The following is a 27,783-nucleotide window of genomic DNA, read 5'->3' as shown; positions in this document are numbered from 1 at the left end:
ATAACTGCCTAAATTCTAATTATAACATTTAACAGCAATTCATTTTATGATCTCAGTTCTATAATGAAGACGTAGTACTTATACTACATGAAAATATGAAATTAATAAATACCATGAAAATTATAATTTGCATATAATATATATTAGGAACTTGTAGACTACACAATTTTCATCCATACTCGATAGATACGTATTATAGTACACGTCGAAACAAATTTAAAATGTATAGATTCGGGCTAGTTTTCTATCCACCAAATAGTAAGAATATATATATTAAAACAAAAATCTGAATATAAATGTTGACATTTATGCCACATATTTATGCCGAATCCGGTTTTTACAAAATATTAAAAATTATAAGGTAACGTCAACAAAGCTCTTATCATAATTTTTGTTTTTTTTTTTTTAATTTAACTGTAATAATTTAACAATTTAGCTACCTATATACTACTAATATTACAACTTTTTATGGCAAAAAAAAGTAATGATGCGAGTTGTTTTAAAATTATATTTAAGTGTATAATATATTCGATATTATAATACGCTATATAGGTATCTACAAGAATATTAAATTTGTTTATTACTCGTATTATAATAAAAAGTGAAAACGCTTTTATAATGATTAAACGGTATTTTTTTTTTATATAATATTACCTATAATGTATAAATATCTATATTAAATACAATTTGATTTTACAAGCTTATATTTGTATTTAATGTATCATGCTGTATGTTGTAATTATGTTACATTCTTAAGAATTTAAAGAATATGCTCCAATATGCAATAATAGGTATCTAAATTAAATAAGCAACTTGAAATTTTTTTAACTCGTTAATAACTTATCCATCAAATGTGTTAAATATTAGTTGTTATTGTTAAGTTATAAGTTAAATGTTTTTAGATAAACATTATTATTTATTTATTATTATAAAAAAGGTAATATTAAATTTAATTAAAGTTCATTCATTATTGAAAGTAAACTGTGATCTTTTTCATTCATAAAAATAATTTTATTATACAATTTAAATTATAAATTAATTATAGTAGTAAATATATATTTATACATTAATAATTTCGTTGGGCAAACAACTGGTTTATTAATTTGTATGTAGGTACTTGTTTAAATTAAGGGAAAGTCATAACATTAGGTGCTAAAAACATCAAATCATTACAAATGGAAAGTAAAATGAATAGAGATTGATAAAGGTATACACATAGGATAATTATCATTGTTCATTTTATGAACTTTAACGATATCCCATAATTATTAAGGTTTATAAAATTAGTTTTCCTATGTACCTGCTCACCTATACTATTGCCAAGTGTAGACCACCCAATAATTTCTATCCTAATCGTTAAATAAAGTACGAAAAATAATTGATTTTTATTTATAGAAACATTATGTTTATCATTATGGGTACTTAAATTTAAATGCTCACGAAGACCTTAGTATCTCAGTTGCACTCGATTCGTCTGTACGTCTCGTGATGACCAGTAAAAACGACTGTGAATGGGCAATGGAAGTTAATTTCTGCTAAGAATGGTCATTGTCTTTAATGTGATCACGTCGGCTAAGTTCTAAGAAACGTGTAAGATACGTTTATAAAAAAATGGCTATGAAACAAAATATAGAAGAAGAGTGAAGGGGAAAAACAAACTATTAAAAGAGTGAAAACTAATAGGGCAAATAAACGCGGTGTGAGCCAAGAGATATGTTTGTACGAAGTACCGCACGGATGAAACGTCTGCAAGAAGGTGAATATACATTTATAATGTATATAATATATTATTATATACATATATGTATTTTATTGTCTGGTTAAGACATTCCTCTTAGGTACGAGTTTTATATAGTGGGCAACCGTATGCAGTTTACACTTGTGGTGACATTGTGTAATGGATGAGGAGATTTCAAGTTCACGCCACATGTGTATTACATAACGATACGTGTGAAGTAAATCGAAGATCAAAATATCAAATGCTACAGTTTAACGAATTGTTTGATTTAAAATGAACTAACGAGTTGTATAATAGTTATAAATACCACATAGCAAATCTAACTCAACTATGGGAATATATATTTTTATATATAAATTTATAGGTATACTCGTAATTTACACAATATGAACAATAAATATAAAATGTAAGTTGAAATTGTTTTTCAAGTTTCAATAATACACATTTTACATGTATATTATATATTTAAATTATATATGTTTTCATTTTGTGTGTGTTTACACGATACATAAATCGCTTCGATTTTAAAAAAATGGGGTGGTTTTGAATAGTAAATTGGATTTAATTTGTACTTTAAAAAGTTCAAAATTAAAAATAACCAATAACAAATAAAAAGTTAAAGAAAGACAGGAACTTTTACGATAAACCTATTTTCGACAAAATTGTAATTAGTTTATTTTACTATAATTTTATTTAAAAACGAATAAAATTAAAAACTTGCAATTTTTATGAAGTGACGTTTATATTATTATTTTTTTTATGTTTTATAGTTTAATTTTAAAAAGATTGACCCTTGCAGACAATTAAAATTTTCAATAATAAAAATTATTTGCTGGATTAAAATTCTTGAAAATTTAATACAAGATCCCACATAAGTCGTTCTTAAATCTGTATAAAAATATTAAAAATATGTTTACACAAATTTTTTTTTTATACCTATGTATTTTAAGTTAGAATTTTGACGAAATTTTAGAAGATATTCAGTTATATAAGTTGATATAATGGTATAAATATATATTATTATATTGATTAAATACAAATATAATATAATAAATGCAATGCTTTCGGAAAATTGTTTATCAGCTTACTGTAAAAGGTATTAACTAAATATTATTATTTATTACCTTTATACTTACTAGGTAGGTATATTAATGGTTTATATAATTTTTACGAGTATATGAATAATTTTTCTATTAATGACTAATAATATGCTGCTTTCTTTTTTTAATTGATTAATTTTTCTTATTTTTGACTAAACTGATAGTATTTGTAAAATATTGTGTTTAAAAAATATTATTAAAAAAAATAAAAATTTTATATTTATTCAATTCACAATATTTGGGTATTTTCTTTTCTGCAGTGATTGGTTAATTCCTTACACTTAATGTACTATTATGTACTGTGAAAATCCAAAAAGATATAATCTATAAATGCTCTTTAATTGCCTATAGTTAAAATGGTCGTCTGCATCAATCATATATTTTTTCATGTATATAACACATGTAAGAAGGCAAAATACAAACTTAGACATGTATAAAAACTTAAAATAAATATATTATACCTTTACGTATTCACTATTGGAAAAGCCTCATGAAATCCCAACTCCCAAGAAATTATTTTGTTTAAATACTCAAAGAACATAAACGTCATAAACCCTTTATAATTTTTATTATTTACAGTACTGTATTGTTATTTAAAGTTGCATAGTTTACTCAATAAATATACAATATACGATATTAAATATATCTACGAATCAATCAAAATAAATTGACTCAGAAATGAACTAGGTGTTTTGTACGAGGTCAGTAATAGCTAGGTTGAGTTGTTCAAAAATGAAAGTTGACCTGAGGTTATATGGGAGACCGCAGTTTAGCTGACGTATGAGGAGAGGGACATTTGTTTAATTTTATAGATGTAAATATGTCTCTATTGCAATTTTTCACAATCACAACAAACTTAATCTATAGGTTTAAAAATAATAATAAACACATTAGTACAGTAGTATATAGGTAGAATAATTTTAAATGGGAAATATTGTTATTTGACTTACATTTACATAAGTACGTTTATCGTAGTGCTGAGATTAGATAATTTTGAAAAAAAGTTGTGGTCGTATATTAATGTTGTGCAAGTGCGATGGAATTCGAACGAATGATAATGTTTTTGCTTGTCACCCATTTCTTTGCAAGTATCTTAGCAGGTTGCGTTAAGGTAAAACGTACATCAGTCACCTGATCCGCCCATCCGCTCTGTTAAAACAAATCACCATCACCGGTGTTTGGGATTGATTTATAATAATAAATTAAAAGACATGATAAAAAATGTCTTACCGAGTAAAATATACTATATGCTAAATATTCAAATTTTTCAAACAAACAAACAAACAAAAACAGTTAATATACTTTAAAGTCTGTTTTCAAAGTTTATTATTGAATTTTTTTGTTTTTGCTCACAATATATTCTATGTACGAGACTTTTTAATATCTATTATATTAATGTATTTTTATTTATATGTTCCTTTAGGAGGAAACGGTTTCATACGCATTAAGATTTATCACCATTATACTTTATAGAATTATTTTTGTTTAGATACTAAGTACTTACATAATATAATATTTAATTAGGCTATATTATAGATTTGTGATACCTTTGTAAAATAATTATTGTAGATTATCAAATTTATATCATTTGTGTACACATTTATATGCAGAATTTATATTGGTATAATTTACAACATTATAATTTTGGTAGGATGATTTTGATGCGAATTCGACAGAGCAACAGACTATTAGTTAACGCGCTTTACCTAACATAATATAGGTTCGGCACCACTGATTTTGTCTATCTGGTCTTTAAAACTGCAGTCTACGTATGAAATATAATTACTTGGCTACCTATATCTACCGTAGAGAAGCCATTTGAAATGGTGTAACTGACTGCGCGAATGCGACGGCATCACTAAATTTATTAACAAGATGCCCTCACTAATACTTCAATACGCCGTCATATTGAAATTCTATATAATGATCTAATGATGCATAGGTATTAGGTATGATACGAATATCACTTTTAAAATATATTTATTTTAATTGTTATCATATCAGCAAATTAAAACATACCTATTATATCTTATCAAATATTGTGATGCATCGTTGCATAAATCTAAATTTGTTTTAAATAACAGTGGTATTGACGATATTGTTTCAGTTGGTGGCTCTAGTTATTTATAACTTAAAACGTTTCAAGTTTAAATTCTTAGAATTGCTAGCAATTTGAAAAATATATTATACCCAGTATGAATGGTAATTGTAATTAGTTATAGAAAATAGTCATGGAAAAGAAAAAAATTGTACCTTGTTATTCTATATATATTATACCTACGGCCGGATTAAATGTTAAAATTAGCTTGTCTAAAAGCTGGAACATTCGGAAAATAATCGAAATGACACCCCTATCTATACCTATGTATTACTTATGTTGTCTGTATTTTATGATGTAGAATTTATTATTAGTATACGATCTATTTACAATAGGCATTATCATATTAGTTTTAGCTTCGTGTCTACACACTTAACAAGTTGTTTTCAATCAATATTTTCTAAAATTATAGGATACATTTGTTTATATGAATTCACAACATTATTCCAAATAATACTTTATCAAATGAACCAGACTTTTTTTTTTATATTTACTATATTTTATTTTATTGTATAAGTTTAATATTGGATAAAATTGTCTAATTTTAAAATATTGAAAATAATTGAATACATCGAGTAATGAGTAGAGGTTTTTGACTTAAACTTGTTAAAAACAAAAATATTTTCGTATTGGAATTTTGCATTTTTTTTATTAATCATTTTACGTCATATTGCTGATATTAAACCTATACACGACTATACCTATTAATACTATTATTATTATTATTCATTACAATCAAATATGATCTCATCATTCGTCGTATGGCACATTTAGTCCTACAACGTCTGCAAAAAAAATAAAATAAATAAATGACAAAAACAGTGAACACTCGTAGAAAAATAAAAAGAAAAAAGGGAAAAAACCACGACTCGCGCGCGTTCCGTACGGCTTCGAAAAGCCCATCTGTTCGGTTACAGTGGTTGCGTCCGGCGGACACGTGACGTCACCGCGCCAGCAACAGGCGGAGGGCATCAACACGCGAAGGTGGTATACGTTGTAATAGCGGCCACCTCTTGTCTGTCCGTCTACCGGCGGGTTCTTTTCAGTCTTGCACGACAACCCGCGAGTTCCACATTACCGGCGGTAGTGGACATCGGGTTTTATTCTCCCGATATTTATCACGCTCTGCGCGTTGGTTCGTTAGTTTGTTAGTTTTTTTTTTTTTTTAATAATATAATATCATAAATAATATACTAACAAAATTTAAAAGAAAAAAATATTTAATAAATAATCATAGTTTTTAAATTATTTAAAATTTTTACTAATTTTTTTTTTCTAAAACCGTATTGTTGAGTGCATCAGATAAAAGTGATTTGTTATATTAATATAATATAATCGTTATTTATATTTTGTGTTCGCGTATATTCGCATTGTGTGATACACTATCATGTACATCGAACACACGTGACAAAACATGCCAAAATACGGTAAGTACCACCTTTTTGTAAAAATGGATTTAGAAAAAATAAATTAGATATAGTTAGATTTTTCTGCCACCCATAAGCAATATTTTTAGAACATTCAATTTTTATAAAAAAAAAATCATTAAATATATCATCTTTTAGGTTTGTCTAATCGTTATTATAAACGCAGAAATAACAAAAATAATGCGATATTTATTAATGATGACCAATCACGTGTAATTTTTAGATACTCTAATAACTATTACCATACACAGTATAAACCTAACATACATTTTATTTTGGAAAAACTTATTCTTGAAAAAAGTATCCAGACACTTTTATTTATGGTAATATATTTTACAAGTTGTCTATGTTTTAATAATATTTTAAATTTATTCACTAATAAATAAAAACAGAATGTGAACAAAATTATACAATATCATAGACCTTGTGTGGTTTATATCTAATATTAAAAACTCATAAAATTCATTTTTGGATTAAACCACATTTTTACTACTAAAAATGTTATACATGAATTCTATTCAAAATTTAACGCTTTATTAGGTGGCTACATATTTTTTTTTTACATTAAATCCACTATTGACATAAACCTTTTATAACTTGTACATACAGCATAGACCTTAAAAATATTTTTAAACGTCTTGAAATTTAATTTTAAATGCACTATTATTTTATGGGAAATAAAAAAAGTGAAAATATCATTTTTAAATAACTTTTTTTTAAAAAAAATACAATCGTGATAAATAATTGTGGACAGAAAAGTGTAAGTTTTTATTAGTGTTGTCCCAATGACTTTCTAAAACGTAAACTAATCCAAACACGGTTCGAAAGTGATATATTATACACTACATCTACATAAATTAAGTTGACAAGTTTGCCTACACATTCGGTATTGTCATTAAAATTAGTATTTGTACATGTTAAGTCTTAATTTTCATTTGTATATAGTCTTACAAATTTTCAAATCTTTGGTTTATTTCTAGCTGATAACTCGTGCAGTACAAACATGTTTTTATTTTTTGGGGGAAAACTTTTCTTTCAAACATGCCAGGCAAGAGTAAAAGACTTTCGTCACGGTTTACTACACGCAATGCAGCCCCCTGTGTTGAAGTAAACATGACTGTATAAGCAACAGTTGTACGGGTCGTGTTAAATGCTTGAAAACAATTAAATAATTTATGCGCATTTAAGCCTTCGTTGTATACGAGGAAATTATCAAAACTGTTTAAAAAAATTAGCCAAAGACTTATGTACTACTATGTTAGCTATAGGATACGGGAAAACCACGAAGGTTTTCACTACAAGTTTACGATACATATATATAATATAAATATACCATGTATATTAAAATATAGTATAACATTTGTTTTTTTTTTTTTGTTAATTTCCTTGAATTTAATTGAGTTACAAATACATTATATTTTGAGTATACCTAAATGTATTGCACTGCAATTTTGTTTAAAATTTATAGTAATAAGTACAACATTAACTTGTTACAGAAAAAAAAAACCTGTTTTTATAATACATATTTTAAATTACATACATAATCATGAAATAATAGTTTTCTTCGGTTGATTTAATTTTGTATACATTTAAATGATTAAACTCATTATTACTCATATTACTTAATTTAATAAAATCTTTTATAATAAATATAATTAATATATATTTAAAAAACTTTATCATAAAATACATTACTACGATTAATTATTAATGAATGGATTTTTTTTTTAAACTAATTACAAACTTGTACATAGTCTTAAAAATTTAATTATAATTATAAATATAATCAGCTTTTAGAAATTGTATTTATTTTTATTAAAATCAAACATTTTTATTTTTAGTGTTTATTATGAAATTATATTGTGTTATTAACTCGTTTCAAACATAAAGGTAGGTACACACAAACTGTATACGACAGGTGTTAACCAGGAGGTCCTAGATTAACCACAAAACAGGCGATTCCATTTTAGAACACATTTTTTTTCAGTCACAACGTAACATTGACAACACTTATGATACGATGAAACAATATTAAAAATGTAATCGGACAAATAATTGTGTGATGATGCGTTACTAGATGTATAAGTGCGGGAGATCTAAAAAATTATAAGCGCATAAAACAATAATAATAATAATTATTCCGGAAATTGTTTTAAATGTACGCTTCATTGGCTGAGTACATATAGCCCATATAGGATTCCTATAGCTATAAAATGCCACTGTATTTTTCGATGCATACAATAGTATTTATCGATTATAATAATTAAAATGAACGACATTTTATTATTTTTTGAATTATTTCGACCACACCCTTTCATGATGACCGTTGTGGGGTATTACACATTTTTGCAAAATCATTACACAGGAAACGAGGTATGAAGGTTGACCAAGGGTCTTTTCAGGCTCGATATTATTGTTGCATCACTCTAGGGGGTAATTCGATTGAAGTTTTTATTTACGCCCATTTATAAATTACATTTGCTTACAAATAATATCGGAATTCAAAAAAATGATATATGATTTGATAACTGACCAAATTTGTCTAACAAAATAATAGGGATGGTAAATAAATAAATCCTATATGAACAAAAACAAACATTAGCTACCTATTCTAAATAAAGTTTATTAAATTTGTTTATAAACTGATAAATATACTTTTTAACACAATTAAAATATTTTTAGCGTTTATTTTATTATTTTAACTACCATAATAAAAGCATTTAATTGTATTTATGAAATACACAATATATTGATGATTCCATACATACAATTAATAAGTGTAGACCAATTTTGAAAACTACAGCAGGTACCGTAATGTATATATCAAATTGAAAATTATAAAAAAAAACACATTTCTTTTATACATTCAGTTTTCTAATTAGATTTAATACGAGAACACACTTCTACACTACTAAAAATGGTCAATTATTTTGATATAAAAACCAACTTTTTTTTAAAAATGAAAATAACTGTGATTTTGTACGTGTGTGATAGAATACAATAATAATAATTTTTACATGTTTAGTATTATTTGAAATAGTTTATAGGTGAAATTAATAAAATAAGAATGTATTTAACTATTTAACAAAAAAAAAAAATGTATTTTTGAAAACCGATACATTTGCTTTGTTAGTTAACAAACATACGAGTAGGTAATATTATACTAAAGAAACCTAAAATTAAAGAAGTTTCTGATATTTTTATTAGATAATCAATATTTATATTAATATTGTAAAAAATCTGTTAAGTTATTTAAATTTTTGATTAAAATATATAAATAATACTTATATTATACAAAATAATTGATTTATAAATAAATATAATAACTAACTATAAATTATTAAAAAGTAATATTTTTTAAATTTTTTAAGTTATTAACGAGAAATTATGTTTTATATTACCTAATAATTATTAATTATAACATAATATTTTTATTTTAGGTAAAAATACTTGAAAATATATTTTTTAAATAATTGATAACTACGTTTTAGAAGTAAACAATATTAATTTTACAATATTAAGGATTTTTTATTAGATAAATAATATAATTGTTTTTGTATTGGAACTGCATTTGTGCAGATTTAGCCATTTTAAGGATTAAATAAATATTGTACCTATTCACTAAAATAAATAAAGTTGAAAAAGTTATATTTAATATTATTAATTAAACATTTTTCATAAGGTTCTTGTTAATGTTTACAATTTGTTAATTTCTTACAAATCAGTTGTTATAATTGAATTGAAAAACAGTTTGGTTGGAGATAAATACCTATATTTTATATTATGTTCCATAGCTTTGTATCTTTATAGCTATATTAGTATATTATATTTCACGTGATATATTCAAAATATTTTTTTTATCGAACTGTATGTATTATAATATTATCGATTTTATTTTCAATTTAAATTACTCTTCCCGCAAACTCGTAGGTATTCCCAATAATTTATTTACGATTCGGTCTATTACATAATATTAAATATTATTATTATTATTATTACTATTATAATGAATTATGATTATCATCATTATTCATTATTGTCCAACGAGTGCTCAGAAACCGTCATAAAGTTATTGTAACGCGCAATCCTCCAGCTGTACATACCATCGTACATAACACGCCTATAACGTGCATTCGCTCCGTCCGGAAGACTTGGACGACGGTCGAGCGAAATATTGTATTATTGGCGCGTATAACTTACCTACCGGGTAATAAAAACTGAAAAACTAAAAACATGAAGATAAAAATAAAAATCTCATTTCACGGTGGTGCGAACTTTGATGATCATTGGAGAAAAGAAAATATAATATTTCGACCGAATAATAATGTTATAATGTTATTACATCGCGCGCCAAGGACGTGTAAGCGTAAGCGTATTATACCTTTAACAACCTACCTAAATATAATATTATCATATTATTATGTTGAAAAAAATCCTCCGCTTATTCCGTGGTGATGAGGATGGGAGGGAGGGTCAAAGAGGATACGTTATAGTTTTGCCCTTCTCCCTACCACCTGGGGGCCGCCGTCTGGTGTCAATCGGTTGATTTGATTTTTGCATAGTCACGGCGCCGCGTTACACATATTATTATTATATATATTATATTAACATTATTATTATACACGCGCACGCGTTACAGACAACGCCGTTGAGCCACCGTGGCGGTTGATTATACTTAGACACGTCCGTCCCCGCTTCGCTGCCGTCCCCGGCAAATCGGCGAATTTCAGAAAATGTTAAAATATAACCAATATAGGTACTTGTAGATACATATTTTGCTACTATCAATTCAAGAATAGCGATTTCTGATACTTAGTGATAGTTTTATGGTTCTATAAGGTTTCAGTTTAAAAATAAAAATACAATTATTAAGAATTAGAGCTCCGGTAAATAATAATTATAATAAAACAAAAATATTTTTTAAATAAGGTATTCGATTTAAATACAGCAAATTTTTACGTTATGAATGTTATAACTAATGGTACGTAAAATCAAAAGAAATTTAATATTTTTCATTTATGCACACATAATAAGGTAATGTAAAACACACTGACTGGACATAATTCCTTTTCTAAAGTAATAAAAATAACATAATATTTGAGTGTATTAAATTCTATGCACAATTCCACAGGTATGATACTATAAAGATGAAATAATGTGTTAATAATCGTAGGACTTTTTTTATATTTTATGCTGTATACACAGTATCCACACAGTTAAAGTTCCATTTTCATAAAATACTCGCTTCCGGATTTTATATCGTAATTCATAATCATATTATATGTTTATATTGTTTCGGTGGTACCTGCTAATGATATTTTCTTTATACACTGACTTCTATAGAAAGTATTTTCGTTAGATTTTGTAATCAACGATATCTGTTGCAAGGGTTGTAGAGAGCTATCTCGGCCATAGAAGACCTTCGTCATTATTACTATTATTTGTCGAGATAATTAAAAATTGTATCTCTCTTAGAATTTAGTTGCATCAATATGATCGCATCATAATATATTATATATCTATATAATATATATTTTATTGTTTGTACTTATATAGCCCATTGAATATTAATATCAATTGTTCCCGTCCGCGTTTAAGGGTTGGGCGTCAGTCGTTCCATCATTCATGGTCAAACACTCGACAGAGTTTTATTTTATAATTTAATTTTTTTTTTTTACCAAGACGGTTGTTATTGTTGTGACGTATTATAATCTCTGATTTGATAAACTTTCGAGTAGGTATATTTATATGATTATTTTTATAGGTTTTTCTGCATTTTTTGATTGCGTTATATTTAAAAAGAATAAAATTACGCATCAAAACTTACGCTAAACAATATTACGCAATTGCGCCCTTGAAGTGAATATAAATGAGAACACAAAATGCTCGTTATTATATTATTATGAGCGAATAGATATCATATTATTTACCTTTGTCTGTTATTTGTTTTGTTACACTAAGTAATCGGCCGGCTCGAAGTTTTTCGATTGTTCGATGTGACACCCATATAGGTACCTACTACCTATACGTTAAACTAAATATAATACATACATTTAATTCAAATAATCGCACATAATAATACGCTATGCATAGGTACTTAACTATAAACATTTCAAATCTAATATTTTTTAATCGAATACTGTTTGATGAGGGTCCCTCATATTATAATATAGCATTGGCGTGTATTATTCAACCGCCATAATTATTGACCATTACAATAATATATTACATATATTATATTATATTGTATAGTATCAATGCGGTCAGCGTTTAGTGTTGGTGTTACCTATATACAAGACCTATATGTTATAATATTATTTTCTATGCTATTTATTGCGCTTTACCTTTGATATGTTTTATTTACGTGTCGGCCCGCCCCCGTTCGCACGGCGTGATTTAGGGCGAAATCGTTTATACCGCAAACTGGGTGGGTGAGCACCAATGGTGGGGAGTTTGATTAATATTGTTTTGGCCGTTCCGTCAAACTGCGGTCGGACCGTATGTTCTGCAATAGTATACACTGTTTCATAACGATTCTGTACAAGGAAAGTACAAGTTTATATGGCGTTTATATTATATTATATTGTAACACGCTGGCTGTCTGAAAGATTGAATAATAATGTAATAATATTAACAACACGAAGAACTAACAGCACGCACTTCTCCGTTTTGTGTTTAGATTTTTATATCTAATTTTTTTTATGTAATACCTCAAAACTTACATATTACGGTGGTTTTTGATATGTCTTACGTACATTTCAAAAATACGGTTTCCTTTCGGAGTACCATGAATACGAAGCTACTATATAAATCATAAGCGTATTATAATTGCTTTTGCTGGTGGTGTTCCTACGGTGAATTTTAATTGCGACAATTTACCAGATTGCTCGTCTGGGGGCTTTTTTCGACATGTAAGATTGTCTTGCCAAATCACACGTTATTTTTTCATATATTTGTTTTATTTGTATCTCATCTAAAACGCGCGCCCGCGCCATAAAGCCACATGTAACATAAATGCAATTTTATGCAAACACGACAAGCGACCTCGGCGAAGATGTAATGTACGTAAATACATCGAGTAATCGAATGACATATGGAATATAAATAATCAACAACCTTCGAAGTCTGTATTGTTTCCTATATCAATTCGTTTAGGCTTTCGACCAAACTATATTAACAAAATGACGAATTTAGATTAATTCGTTTTTTCTTTTTTGTATTGCAAATGTAAAAATTACGTTATGCCATTTGAATTCCACCGGGTGAAGGCCAGTGTATAAATCTCAGATAATATTGTTCGTCACAATGCTCTGTTTTACTTTCTTTCCGTAACAAGGAACGCGCGCGTGTATAGCCAACGTTCAGAGACTACAACGACAACAACAACAAAAAAGTGAACAAAATAAACCAGTGTGTGGGAGGGCAGATTTGAAAGTGAAATATTTTTCTAAACAAGTCGTGGTGACCTTTTTTGATCTGGTCAACCGCTTTTTTTCTTGAACTCTATAACTAGATCCGAACTTATTATATATACACACGCTATTTGTACATTAAATAATATTATTATTGATCAATATGGTATAGCAGCTGAACCGGTTAGTAGGTACATATTTTTGGAAATATTTTATGTAGAAACTAATATTTCGATCGTTATGGTAGTAATTTATCATCTTTATATTTTATTCTATAAGTATTGTCTAGAGACGAAAAAACGAATTGATGTTATGTTTTCGGGATACGAATAAGGAGCTTATTGAAAATGCATATCGATGTCATGCATTTATTTGATTGTAACAATATACTTATTATTATATCGTTGTACAAATTAAAATAAGACCAACACGATAATAATTCACTTTCGCTCTGTCCGAGACCAGTGATGCACGAAATGTCCGTTTACACGATCTAATGATCTGTTGCATAACCGTTAGAAAATCATCGAAATAATTATGGATGTGCGAATAGTATTTGTTCTCGACATAATATTATATTAATTTACTACCAGCTATTACCTATACAGTTATTGAATTTTTTTAAACTGTTGCCGTGTATGGTATACGCTTAAAAACAAATTATTACAAACGTGTAGAGTTTACAAAAATTAAAAGGGAAAAACATTTCGTTTTAATTTTTAACTAGACGGTTAGTAGGTGGTTTTTTATGACCAGTAATATGATACACATCGGCTATTGTGGAGAAGATCACCTTGAGATGAATTCATAAGTAGCAAGGGTCTCCCAGACGAGTTAATACAATTAAACAAAATATTAGGTACAGCGAAAACTTGATGATGTTACATACAAATATTATGACTGAAAGGAGAATTTGACTCTCTCCTGATGACTTATGACGTTATACCATATTTGGATTTGTCCAATTTTGTTGTTTTCTTTTTACCTGGGAGCTTACCGAAAATGGAAATCGGAAATCCGTGAACAGGTTTGCGGTTTAATTAGAGAAATTAAAATTTGTCAACTTCAAAATGCTTTTAAAACGTTAAGACCTTTTTAAAAAATAAAAACTACTCAAATATAAAAAAATTGGAGATTGCGATTGTTATAAATTAATATTTAAAAATTATTGCATTTAAATAAACTATTTATTATACTTATACCTATAAGTATAAGTACATTTACTCTTCAGATTAATAAGAAAATAATGCAAGTTTATACTTAAATTATGTAATTAGAATGTTTATCAAATAATTTTTATTGTAATACCTTGAAATACATTCAAAAAATTTACATTTAATCGTAAGCCCAATAAATAAATACAAATTATATATAAATATTTTTTTATTATACATAGATTGTTGATAATATATATAAGTACTTAATTGCAGATACTTAAAGACAGGAATTTAATTTCCAACTAAAAAAATCTTTAAAACTTTTTTTAGAACTCGTTATCCTTATGTACGTACTAATGTGCAACGTGATGCAATCACATTGTTTGTTAAAAGCCAATTACCATTGAGTCATTTGACATTGGACAAACAATTTTTCTCACAAAATATTAAACTCAAGTTGACGAAGTTATTAACGTTTATTTTGTGACGTGTCAAATCAGCTGCAATTTATTAACACGGGTTTATAATCTATATGTACGCTTTATAAAATCGAAAACATTACGGTTATGTTATTTCCAGATACGACATGTACATCATGGACGTAAGATACGGGTATAGTTTCCACAGCAATATCGCGATCGAATTTGCTGGATAATTGTTTGATTCCTACGCCTTGCCTATGGCATAATATATTATATTATGTAGGTAACTACAATTATAATATATACAAACAGTAAATATAAGTGCAGCAACGATAATTAATGTATAATCATTTTCATCCGGATTACAACTACTATTATATTCCAGTCCTTGAACATTTGAGACTCGTAAGATAATACGAGGCTTAGTGAAAAATTTGCACACAAGGCGTAGTGGATATTGTGCGGGAAAGAAAAAATTATATTCAATTAACGTGCAGGTTAGTTTTAAAATTGCCGCCATCGTGATTATACGTGATAAAGTGGCGTTTTTAGAAGTCGTATTGACGAATCTGCAAATAAAAATTTCGTATAACGTAATATCATATGGAATGGACATGATGGGTAAACAATTATTATTTGAAATTCGAAACGCCGAGAATTTACCGGAACGGAAATTTTAAAATGCATTAGTCGGCTACTCGACGCGCGCGGCAACTGGTTCGCCACGGCCTTGCGTCGAGAGACCGCGCCCGCCGTACACTTCCCAAGAAACTTTCCAACCCAATACACGGCATGATAGGACGTATGTACAATTATTATAGCAAGTATCGGTGGGTCGGATCATGCAAAAAATGTAATCTATAATAATAATAACGTATATTTATGTACAATATTTGCGTACATATTTATTAAAGTCGTACGTATATAGAATTATAGAGGTACTTTCTAGATATTATATTAATTTGCATTATAATATTATATTATTATTATCTTACAATTATACTGCATACACACATACACACACAAACATACTAGGAAAAAATGTCCAATGTCGTGGTGGAAGATAGGTTGACACATTTCGTTTGATAAAATACGTAGGTACCCTATATGTCTATCCGAGGAGGTATTTACTATTTTTATATTCTAAATAATATTATAGCAGTAATAACTTAGTACATGCCCTCCCCTCCCCACCCATCAATACTCGGCTCGTAATATTATGTTATTCCGGTGATCGAATATGCACGTATAATATATATTTATATATATATTTTATATATATTTACGTGTCGCGTCGTTAACCCGCGATAAGACATTAGGTGTCTGTTTACGGTGGACCTCATCCTCGCGCTTCACGACTGACTGGCCGGATTCTCGACCTTGCGGAAAACCGCAATTTTTTCGTTCGAACAATCATAGTAGCAACAATAATACACGAACGACTATGAATCTGCGTAATGATGGCTGTCCGGCAAGATTCGTAAAATACGATAGTACAGTATATATATATATATATATATACGTAATTATACGAGTGTACAAGTGTATATTATGTAATTTATATCGTACATATTATACAGGTGCCTACTATAATTATTAGCGAATTACATGAGTTATGAGAAATTACGTGTACAAGACTTAGTTTACTTTATTTGTATGAGAATAATTTTTTGAAACCTCCAAAGGGATTTATCGTAATTTGTATACGATGTGAAAAATATAGTCAAAACGGGTTATTACATATAATTATTTTAAAAATATAAAATACACACGCGATTAATGATTGATGATAAATTTTTATGTACAAAATATATTTAACAAAATGCAATTTTTATTGCTATTATACATCGAGAGGGATGCAAATTTTAAACTTTTCCTAAAACGCGTTACGCTTTCACCAAAAAAACCCAATTGATACCCGAGGTCTTGCTCAGTAAAAATTAATAATTCATGTTACCTTTAAAGTAGAACATTCTCTACAATGTATATTTATACAATATATCGGAACGGTATATGTAGCTATAGGCGTATATGCATGTAGGGCACTCATTTTTCATTTGGAACACTTGCACCTGCCCTCGTGTTCCTCTTTGACCTTTGTGCGCATACCGATTGTCAACCTCACGGCGGTAGTTCTACACTACCTCATGCAGTGCGCGCAATACTACCACCGCCGTCTCCATAAGTGCTCGACGATAAATCTCGAAATACCTTGACTTTGTCCGTCATGTGTGATTGCTGTGATATAGTAGCGGTGGTCTCGTATACATAACACGCCGCGAAGACTCGGCTGTGTATAGCAGCAGGAAAACACGCGTATAATAGAAGTTATCCTGCAGGTCCTTATCGACCGACGAAAACAACGAGTTCCATAAACGGTTTTGGTTGTCTGCTGCTGTGCGCTGCAGCAGTCCCACACACCAGAAGTGATGAAAAAAATGAAGAATATTTTTTTGTTTTTTCGTTTACAACTATATACTAACCATCTTAACCACGCAACGGTGTCTTATCCAAAGTGTCGTCGACCGCTAACTGCAGTACCTACGTTAATTCATCATTAAATTATAGATACGGTATTCTCAATTGCGTTTCTGCGAATAATATATACAACGACGTAATAATAATCAGATTTATACAGCGACCGCAATTGATTTAAAATTTAACAAGCGATGATTTCCTACCGACAGACAAATCCTCGATTTTTTTTCTTTATTTCTTTAAGATTTCTCAAACAATAGAGGAAAAAACTGTCGCCCGATTGTCATAATAGTAGGTACCTAATTACATCGATAAAAAATATTTATGTACATTTATATATAATATATATATATGTATTCGGTCGATTCGACGACCAGAATAGTTCAAGGACACCAATGTCAGCAGTCATCAACAGTAGTGCACTCTACGCCACTGCGTACGACTCCACTCGCTCATATATATACGTATAGCTGGTATATACCTATCGTATACTAGATAGTATATAGCCTGCAGTGACTGCATACCTGATGAAGTGAATCCGAATGCAGGTCTTTGACATTGTTGAAACCGCACGAGAGACATCCGCCTACTAGTTTTTATACAAACACGCGGTTACCTAGTACTATACGATACGTACTTATGTATATACATTAGCGGAAAATCGTCTGCGACACAAAAAAGTAAATACAATAAAGCATTTTCTGTGCCCCGTCGATATGTAAATACGCCTTGCCGGATGTGATCTGTACGATAAGGTTAGTCGTCGGAGACCACCGAGCGAACGTCGTCGGTCTCGGCTCCCCTACGCAGGTGGTTGATACCTTTATATTATAATACATATAACCACGAGAAGTAGGTGTATTCATACAGGCATACAGAAAAAGGGGTAAAACAGTCGCAAAAAAAAAAACGGTTAAATTTAACTAAAAAAAATTAACTACTCAATCTCGATGATTTAATAGTTGCATAAAAAAATCTAGGTATTTGTTACGGTTAGTATATTTTAGCAAACTATGCACTGCGATCGACTACCAGACTGAATTTCCTCAATTTTTTAATTTTTAAAATAAAAATACCTCATCATAAAATTATTTATATACATATATTATATTACTCACATGACTAAAAACTATACACGTTTTGTATGGCTCTTAGACACTATCATTATGATATATAGTATAGGATAGGCGGTATGTACTCAAACATACAAATGTGAGAAAATTCCGTTCTGCCTCTTTATGAAAAGTGTAATATAATGCAATATACATGCGTATATTACGTACATCCAATTTTACAGTATATTTTACAATATTTGAATCTAAAATGTTTCTACTTATGAGTAGTGTTATTATACAAACTCACGTTTATTTTATTGCTTACTGCCTACACTATAATATATTATTATTTTATTTTTAAGCGATTAATATTACTTCCGTCCCTTTCTAGTGTTGTAAGTAGAATACTCATTAAATTTTCAAATTTATTCATATAATTTTATTTTTTATATTTGTAAATATATATACATACACGAGTATACTACAGGATGTAGATTCAACGATAAACAATTTTATTTACATTTATTATTTTGTTTTTGAAACAAATTTTGCCTATAACATAACCTATACATTTTGTTCAGATATAATCCAAAGTTGATTTATACTTAAATCATATTGAAGACATTAATGCAATACTATTGTTAAGGCTAATTATAATTTATTCTAATTTCGTTTGGAGGTTTATAGAGCTATGCATGTGCTTACGTAGTACGGATATTTAGTTACACCTAAGTATTATACAAATGTACTAGGTAGTGTTTATTATGTGTAAATAATATTATGTGTATGTATACATACATTTAAGAACAGTTATAACAAACGGACAATTGTTTTCAAAAGTATCTACCTAGCCAATAGAAAGTAAAAAAATAACACTATGATATATGGGTGTATGCAGTGAAAGATTTCGTGGGTGATACGAAGGCGTGTTTCGTATTTGGCATGACAGTTGTTCCTACCCTCCCCTTCTCGCAAATTGGCCCAGATCTAAAAAAAAGTATAATATAATATGTAGGTACAATACGCTACCAATAAGCGTTAATCACGAAGTGGTTTTTCATTGAAATTATATTAAAAATTTTAAATTGTAGAAAGTGTAGTAATTATCAAAATGACTTGTCACGACACATACGTTTTGTATAATATCTAAACCGTTAAACGATTGCAATGTACTGATTAAAATGTATGATAGGCAACCGGATAAACTGTTAAACGATTAACGATCATTAATGAACTACCTACTGATGTTAAATTGTTATCATTGATTATCGTGTATGATTAATATTAAATAACTAGTGAAACTATTATTATATTGAAACGTCAATAATAAAGTCTTATTTGTTTTGTTTTGTTGCAGTGAAAATGAAATGCATCCTGCCTGCAGTGTTATGGCTGTGGCAACTCATCAGTTTGGTAAGTAACAACCCGATATCATATAACCAATATTCTTCTGGATTCTAACTTATATCATCATTGATCCAAAACAAATATATCATTTCATTATTTTCATTTTAAATTATAGACTGAGTTACAAAATTGTTTCAAATTACAAATAATTGAAAGTTGATCTGTAAAAGATAATACTTATATATATATATGTATGTATGTATATGGTATATTATATATTGTAGCTATATATATTTATAATATTATTATATTAATATAATTTAAAAACTTAAAACACACACTTTAATTTTCAAAAACTCGCCATTCTATACTTTAAAGTTATAATATAACTAATAGTTATAGAGTCCTAACTTTATACTCGACTTTCATATTCGATCAAATGTCCAATCATCATAATATCGAAATCGAGGGGAAAGTATTGAAATTACTATTATGCTAGTATTAAATAGTGATTGAAACCGGTTTGAATATTAAAAAAGAAATGATTCACCAATGTACAAAATCTTACTTAATGTCTGCACAAATAAATGATCACTATACACCTTGATGTTTCTTACCGCTTGACCACGTTGATCTATACGCACTGATCTATTTGTTATTTTAAATTTTGAATTATCTCGCAAGTCAACTGATGAATGGGAATAAATCTCATTATAATGTCACCAAGATTACATTTTAAAAACAATTACGGAAGCACATATTGAATAGTAGGTAGCGATATTGTGTTTTTTTTTTTAATGAATAATAATTTTAATGGAAATTTTATTGATGGAAAGTCACGAAAAACAAGTTTGATAATAAAGATTTTTAATTTTGACCGAAGGTCGATGTTAATCACCTGGTTTTCGACGTTCGTCGTTAGGCTAAACAATGTGTATTTTAATAAAAGCGTTCTTGAGATACATAGACTGGAAGGTTGTGCATACATTTTGCAGTATATGTTTTCATAATTTTATAATTTATTTTATCCTTCAAGCGAAAAGGGAGACGGCTAAACAATAGTATTTTATTTCATTATAAATTTTGATGTTATAATTGAATACGAATACACGGGTTTTTCATTATTATTATCAAAACAAAATAGATTTATTATTTATAATGTATTACCTACGTATAGTATATGCTTCTAGCAGTTATTTCCATACATGATTTTTCAACAATATTTTAGTGTAGGTATGTGTTTAAAATATTTTTAATAAATCTACAACTTTTTTTTTAGATAAATGTAAATTATTTATAATATAGTTATTTAAGAAAGACAAACCTATTTGTTGTTCACTGACCTGTAAATCGTGGGTAGATCCGCCAGACGCCTAAACATTAATAATTTACATTTGAGATTTGCATAATTCGTATGATTCATTTTTTCGGTTCTTTTATCGCCACCGATACTTGTTGTAACATTATATTGAATTACGTTATGATTAACACTTAACCATGACGTATGACATAGTAGAAGCGCTCAGTGAGTTTGAGTATTGTTAGGAGCTGAGGTTTGCTTTATTGTGGATTTGAGTTTTTATATTGTTTAATATAGTTGCATTAGATTTAATTTCTTTGCAATATTACTATGTCAGTGCTTAATGTAAATTCCTGAAAAATAACGTTTGTCGTTGGTAGGTACACTAAATCCTATGAATAGTTATTTTTTTTATAAGTTATATAGTTCAATTTTGATACTTATTGACTATTGTAATAATATGTCTGTACACCATCATAATTGATCTCATAATAATAAATACATTATTGTATTCATCTTGCGTTATTGCGGTAGTCTATACCATAAAAATGTAATTGAATAACCGGAATAAATATAATATTATCTATGTATTGAATCAATATAATGATGGAAAATTAATTTTTCTATAATTTCTTATATGATATATTGCAGTGGCATGTATATTTTATATAGACTACACTGACCATAAGTATATACACATTATATATAGCCAGACAAGCGAATAAAATAACTGGTTTTCTTCGTCTCGCACTCAGCTCAAGTCGAGGTAGGTACCTTTATATATATATTGTTTGAAGAAAACTAGTTTTGTAAACATAATATCTAAGCTTGTGTAAGTATATGGTTTTTCAATACTCTGCTGCGAATTCCATAGAATATTTACGTTTCAACAGGCTGTTTGCAAAATCTAATAGTATAATAAATAACTATTTTTTTTTATCAGTGCGATTTAATCTTTTTATCGATTCTGTTTAATACATACTATATGTTATTTAATGATTTAATTTTTTGGTTTCGGTCGATCATTAAAATTTAACTAAAAAATATACTATACTTCAACTATAGAATTACGTGTTATATTCGACTTTTGTTATTCTATTACTACCGCGTTACGCCACGCGTTATGTCTATATTATTTATTATACATAAAAGATGTATTTTATTTATTTATTTTTTAACTCACGATTCTTATACAGTTGACCGTCGATGGTCTTTTGAAACTAATTGTAACTAGATGTTGTCGCTGCGATTGTTGCAGTGAATACCATATAATATTATTATTCTTATTATTTTTTTTATATATATATAGTGCGTACGGGTGCACATACATAATGCATATATATTGTAAATAGTAAATACGCATTGCACAGAATATCGAACTTGGCTTCGGCTCGAACATGGGGCACGAGCAGTCATTCACCCTTAAATCGTGATTTGAGTTCTCTAAACTCTAATGTGCTCTTGGACGATTATATTAATCGTATTCGCCGCGTCGACGAAAACGCATGTATGGACGTTTTACACTGGATCTTAAGATTAGAACACACACGCGCGCGTGCACACACACACACACACACACACACACACACACATATGTATATAGAAAATAAACTTATGTGTTTGTATGGTTCGAGAACTTCGAGATAGCCCAAACATAATAATAATAGAGCTACGGACAATCTTCCATTTTTCGATACCGCGAGTTGGCACAGAGTGCAATAAGCGTGAATAAATCGATTAGTTCGGCGTGAAAACAATAACTGATGTGAGACATACATAAATTCGGCTGTCAAGTTCAAGGAATATAATACGAGTATTATGTTTATGTATACATTTATAATGTATACTTATCATTAGTATACAGAAAATAATGTTATGTGACCAAGTTCAAGATTTTCCTATAACACCTATATATCTGCATATAATATATCAAATAGAATGTGGTTGATAATAATTGATTTTAGTCCGGTACACCGCGCATAGAATAATATAATATTAATGAGTATATAATATTCTAATAGCGGAAAAGCGTGAGTTTTGAATACATACCGGATTGCGTTCATCGATCAGACTACATCATAAAAATTATAATAAAACATATAGGCGTGTGCATAAAAATGGCCGGTTAGGTTTCTGTCCTCTTCCTACGAGTAATATTGTTTCTTCAAATACAAATAATGTACCAATTGTAACATATAAGTCAATTTAATTAATATTACAGATTGAATTGTAACTTTTATAAATTATATTTAAAAATTTGATAATAATTGACCAGAGATGGTGCTACCAAAAATTCTGCCGTTCTCCATCCATCGACAACAAGGTTTGGTCACGCCTAGGATCATACATAGGTACTTAAATTAAACATGTTTGTGTTGTAAAATAAGCTATATAAATTCGTTCAGAGTGTCAAATTACTAATTATTGGAAGTGACTTAACGAATGTACGGTGCAAGATGTAATTGAAAACAGAATGGTGCATTGAATGAAACTCAATTTGATTAATAAATACAAACCGTTATGTAGTCTTCAAGTGGAAAAAACCAAGGGTATACTAATCTTATATTCGTAGGTAAATGACGTGACGCTTCGGTTTGGCATATCATATTATTATTCATATTAATCATATTATAGACCGTCTTTTCAAGTACAGCACGTTGTTTATTGATTCGATTTAAGGGCACACATTTCATGAGCGTACTCACATAGTTAAACACACAGTAAATGTATATTAAAAAAAAAAAAAACGTTTAGCATTTTTTTCACGATTTTGGATGGTACAAAAAAAAAACCTTGAAAAACACTGTTGGACTACCACGAAATATGCCAAAATATAGAAACTTAGCGAAGTAATAGTGTAACAACCTTTACAACGAAGCGTTCGTGGGCATCCGTGGTCACTGAAAATAAATAACAGGTTACCGTGTCGTCGGATGATTATCAACCATCCATTGCGCTTATTATTAAAGCGTGTGATGAGCAGTTCGCGACTTGGCCGCATAATCATCATTATATAATTCCAAGTTCGGCAATCCGAGAGTAAACGATGATTTCAAAATAATTCGATTATCCAGATTCTCTCATTAGATCAAATTGTTTATAATATGATTATATATGATATACATGCTGTATATTATGATATTATGCATTTTATTCTTCTTGAAAAAAAAAATCCGTTCAAAGAACAAAAAGAACCTTCGCCCAGTGTACTTATACGCATAGGTACCTATATAATATCATGATGCGCGTTTAACACAACCGCGCATAAAATACAGTATTATAATAACGACGCGCTTTATTACTATCATCTGCACCCAGCGTGCGTTATTTACGTAGTTAATGGTCGTCTGTAATGTGTACATGATATATATGATGCAGTAAGTGCCATCTCACACAGAGATATGATCCTCGGGGGTGCTGTTTGGAGCGCGAGACAATAGAATGCCCCAGTGCGTGTACCGTCCGGCGTACACACGAGACCGTCGTCGTGTAATTATTATACAAACGTTGACGTAAAAAAAATCGGAAAATAGGTGTATATATACGTAATATATATATATATATATACATAGGTACGCCTAATAATATCCTGCGCACGCGCACGTCCTCACATAATGCTATGATCGAAAACAAATATCCCGGTGATGGTGATACCTGCCATAGCCTCAGACTATATAATAATATAATATGTTATAATATCATAACAACGAGGTGCATTGTGCGTATATATATATACATCGCTGCGGATTGTACGCGATGGTCAGTGTACCTATCTAGCATATTATTATATATTATAATATAACAAGTCCGCGTCCTCCCGCCTATCCGATTCGTGTATGTGGATAATGTATATATACGAATATAATATATATAGAGAGGTACCCACGTTCGAAAAATTGAATTCGTTCTATAATGAAAATATTAAATTATAATAGTATATCGACGCAGAGCAATGGCGTCTGCGGCTGCTGTTAACGTTGATGATCGATTTAGTCATGCGACAGTGTAATACGCGTTATATTATGGTATTATAATACGTATATAAAGATTCGGTGGCATTCTTGCGCGCTATTGTACTTACACGAGATGACGATATAATATAACATATTATATATTTTATTATAGACTGCTGCCTATTGTCGGGCGCCTGTTATTTTGTTTGTGTATTTTATTTTCCCATTTTGAAGAGTGGCCAATAAATTAACAACCCACACAAAGCCGGAGGTGTAAAGTTCAGAACCGGTTGGGTGGCGATTTTTTTTTTTTTTTTGCACAACGGAAGTCTCTCAACACCGCTCGATTGCCGTCGTCGTCGTCGTTGTTATTATACCGAGTATGTTATTGTTGTACGTTAATGAGATTATATTATGGGTACATAAAACATCGATGGGGAACAAAAAAAAAATTCGTTTGAAATACCTATATATACCTGCTATAGTTCATTAACGGACGTGCGAACGGCTTCCACATTATAAACCGCGTGTTCTTGCGCCGGCGTGTTCGGGAATCATTAGGTAAATTAGGTAGGTAGGTAGGTAGGTATAGGTAGTTATAAAAACGTAGTACACACATGTGAATAATTATTTTTCTTGTTTTGCTTCGGTTTATGTATATACGACTCGGCTTAAACCATTCACCTGTAGAATAATATTCGGGAAATCGGTCGAAAATCACGCGAAAACTATGTACGTTGTTGTATATTTATAGGTAAATAACATTAGATGATTTCGTGGTTTTTTCTTCAATAGTTATTGACAATTGTTTCATGTTTTGAATTGTGCGTTTATAATAATTACACATTTACAGACGCCTGTTTGTTAACCTTGCTGCAGTGTGTACAATAAAATAATATTGTGATGTTATTCTTACGTCATATAGGTATAAGTTTACAAGTACATACCACATAATATACACTTTTCGGCGATGGCTAAGTGATTTCATGTAAAACGCCATAAGCATTGCCGTCTCGAGCGCTGCACGTCTTATGTTATCCGTGTACCGATCGAAGTTTTAATTACAGTGAAAAAAAATTATTACCACACCGTTTTTGAGTGCATACTATTATCATCATTATCGGGTCTATTAGAGGGTAATCGATATGATATATTATTATGAACGATATTTTTTACGTTCCACACACACACGTATACACGCGACAGACTCTTTAATGCGGCGGTATGCAGTATACACAGTGTAATACCTCTATAGTCGTACAACATATACCTACAACGTAGACTATCGTGGTGCGGAGGAAGATTACTTTGACAACGCGCACCGCCCCTTGTATTTATTTGGTCGTGATATTATGTTTCCAGTTTTTCTTTTCCCCCTTTTGTTCTTACACGATATACCCAAGGGTATTATACCACTATTATTATTACTATGCATACATATTATACTACGCGGGATTGTCTTTGTGTGTCAGTTATATTATGTATGTGTTTATGCAGTCCGCGACCACGCCGATGTTTGCTTAGGAATAACGATTTTGAACGTTTCTGATGCGGGGTCGACGAACCTGCCTTCGACAAATTGCAGGCTGCTCCTCTCAAAATACGTCCGTCGTCGACCGATGCGTAAGTCGCGAACCGGCGTTCGGCCCGGAGCATTTCAACTGCACACGCGTGCAGCTATAAATTATAATTTTATTTCTTTATTTTATTACTTCGGTTTTTTTCCTTTATTTTTTTGGCAAACGTTATCGTCGATATTCGAAGCAGCGGTCGCAATGTCTTCACCTAATACTTAATCATCATACTAAGTATATTATAATACCCATATTTATTCTATTTCAAATCATATTTGTCGGATCGTGACGATTTATTTATCTACTCATCTCGCCGGGCGCGGTCCACTCGAGTTCCGAACAGTTCAATACACTTTACTGAATAATTTAATGTCCCTGTATGACTCAAATTTGTCTACTGTCAACAACACAACGATTTCGTTCATCTTTGTTGCGTATAGTATGATAAATAAATACGTATATGACTTTACGTGAAAATTGAGGAGACAAAATAACAATACAGAAGCGATTGGATGTTTTTTTCTTAGTAAACGATTACGCGTATTATAATACGTATGTTAAGTACATTGAATTATGTTATTATAACGTAGTTTAGTTCAAACTAAACAATAGCCGAGAACAAAATAATTTACCGCGTTCACTAAATCGGTTTATAAACAACGTGCAGCCTATTAAAGCTTTCCTTCGGCATTCTCAGGTCGATGACGTAAAAAATACCGGTT

At 29.5% G+C, this 27,783-nt stretch overlaps 1 protein-coding gene across 1 annotated transcript in view; it reads left to right on the top strand.

The window, feature by feature from the left end:
* Positions 1-6,200: 6,200 nt before the first annotated feature.
* Positions 6,201-27,783, top strand: part of LOC113555310 — a 125,426-nt gene continuing 103,843 nt past the window's right edge. The window contains 2 exon segments of the mRNA XM_026959736.1: positions 6,201-6,363; positions 20,245-20,300. Coding sequence (XP_026815537.1) covers positions 6,351-6,363; positions 20,245-20,300 — 69 coding nt within the window. The 5' untranslated portion in view covers positions 6,201-6,350.

Source organism: Rhopalosiphum maidis, chromosome 2 (assembly GCF_003676215.2).
Source record: "Rhopalosiphum maidis isolate BTI-1 chromosome 2, ASM367621v3, whole genome shotgun sequence".
NCBI classification, from domain to species: domain Eukaryota; kingdom Metazoa; phylum Arthropoda; class Insecta; order Hemiptera; family Aphididae; genus Rhopalosiphum; species Rhopalosiphum maidis.
Note: the sequence above shows the minus strand (reverse complement) of the source record. Positions and strands in the feature narration are given on the sequence as shown.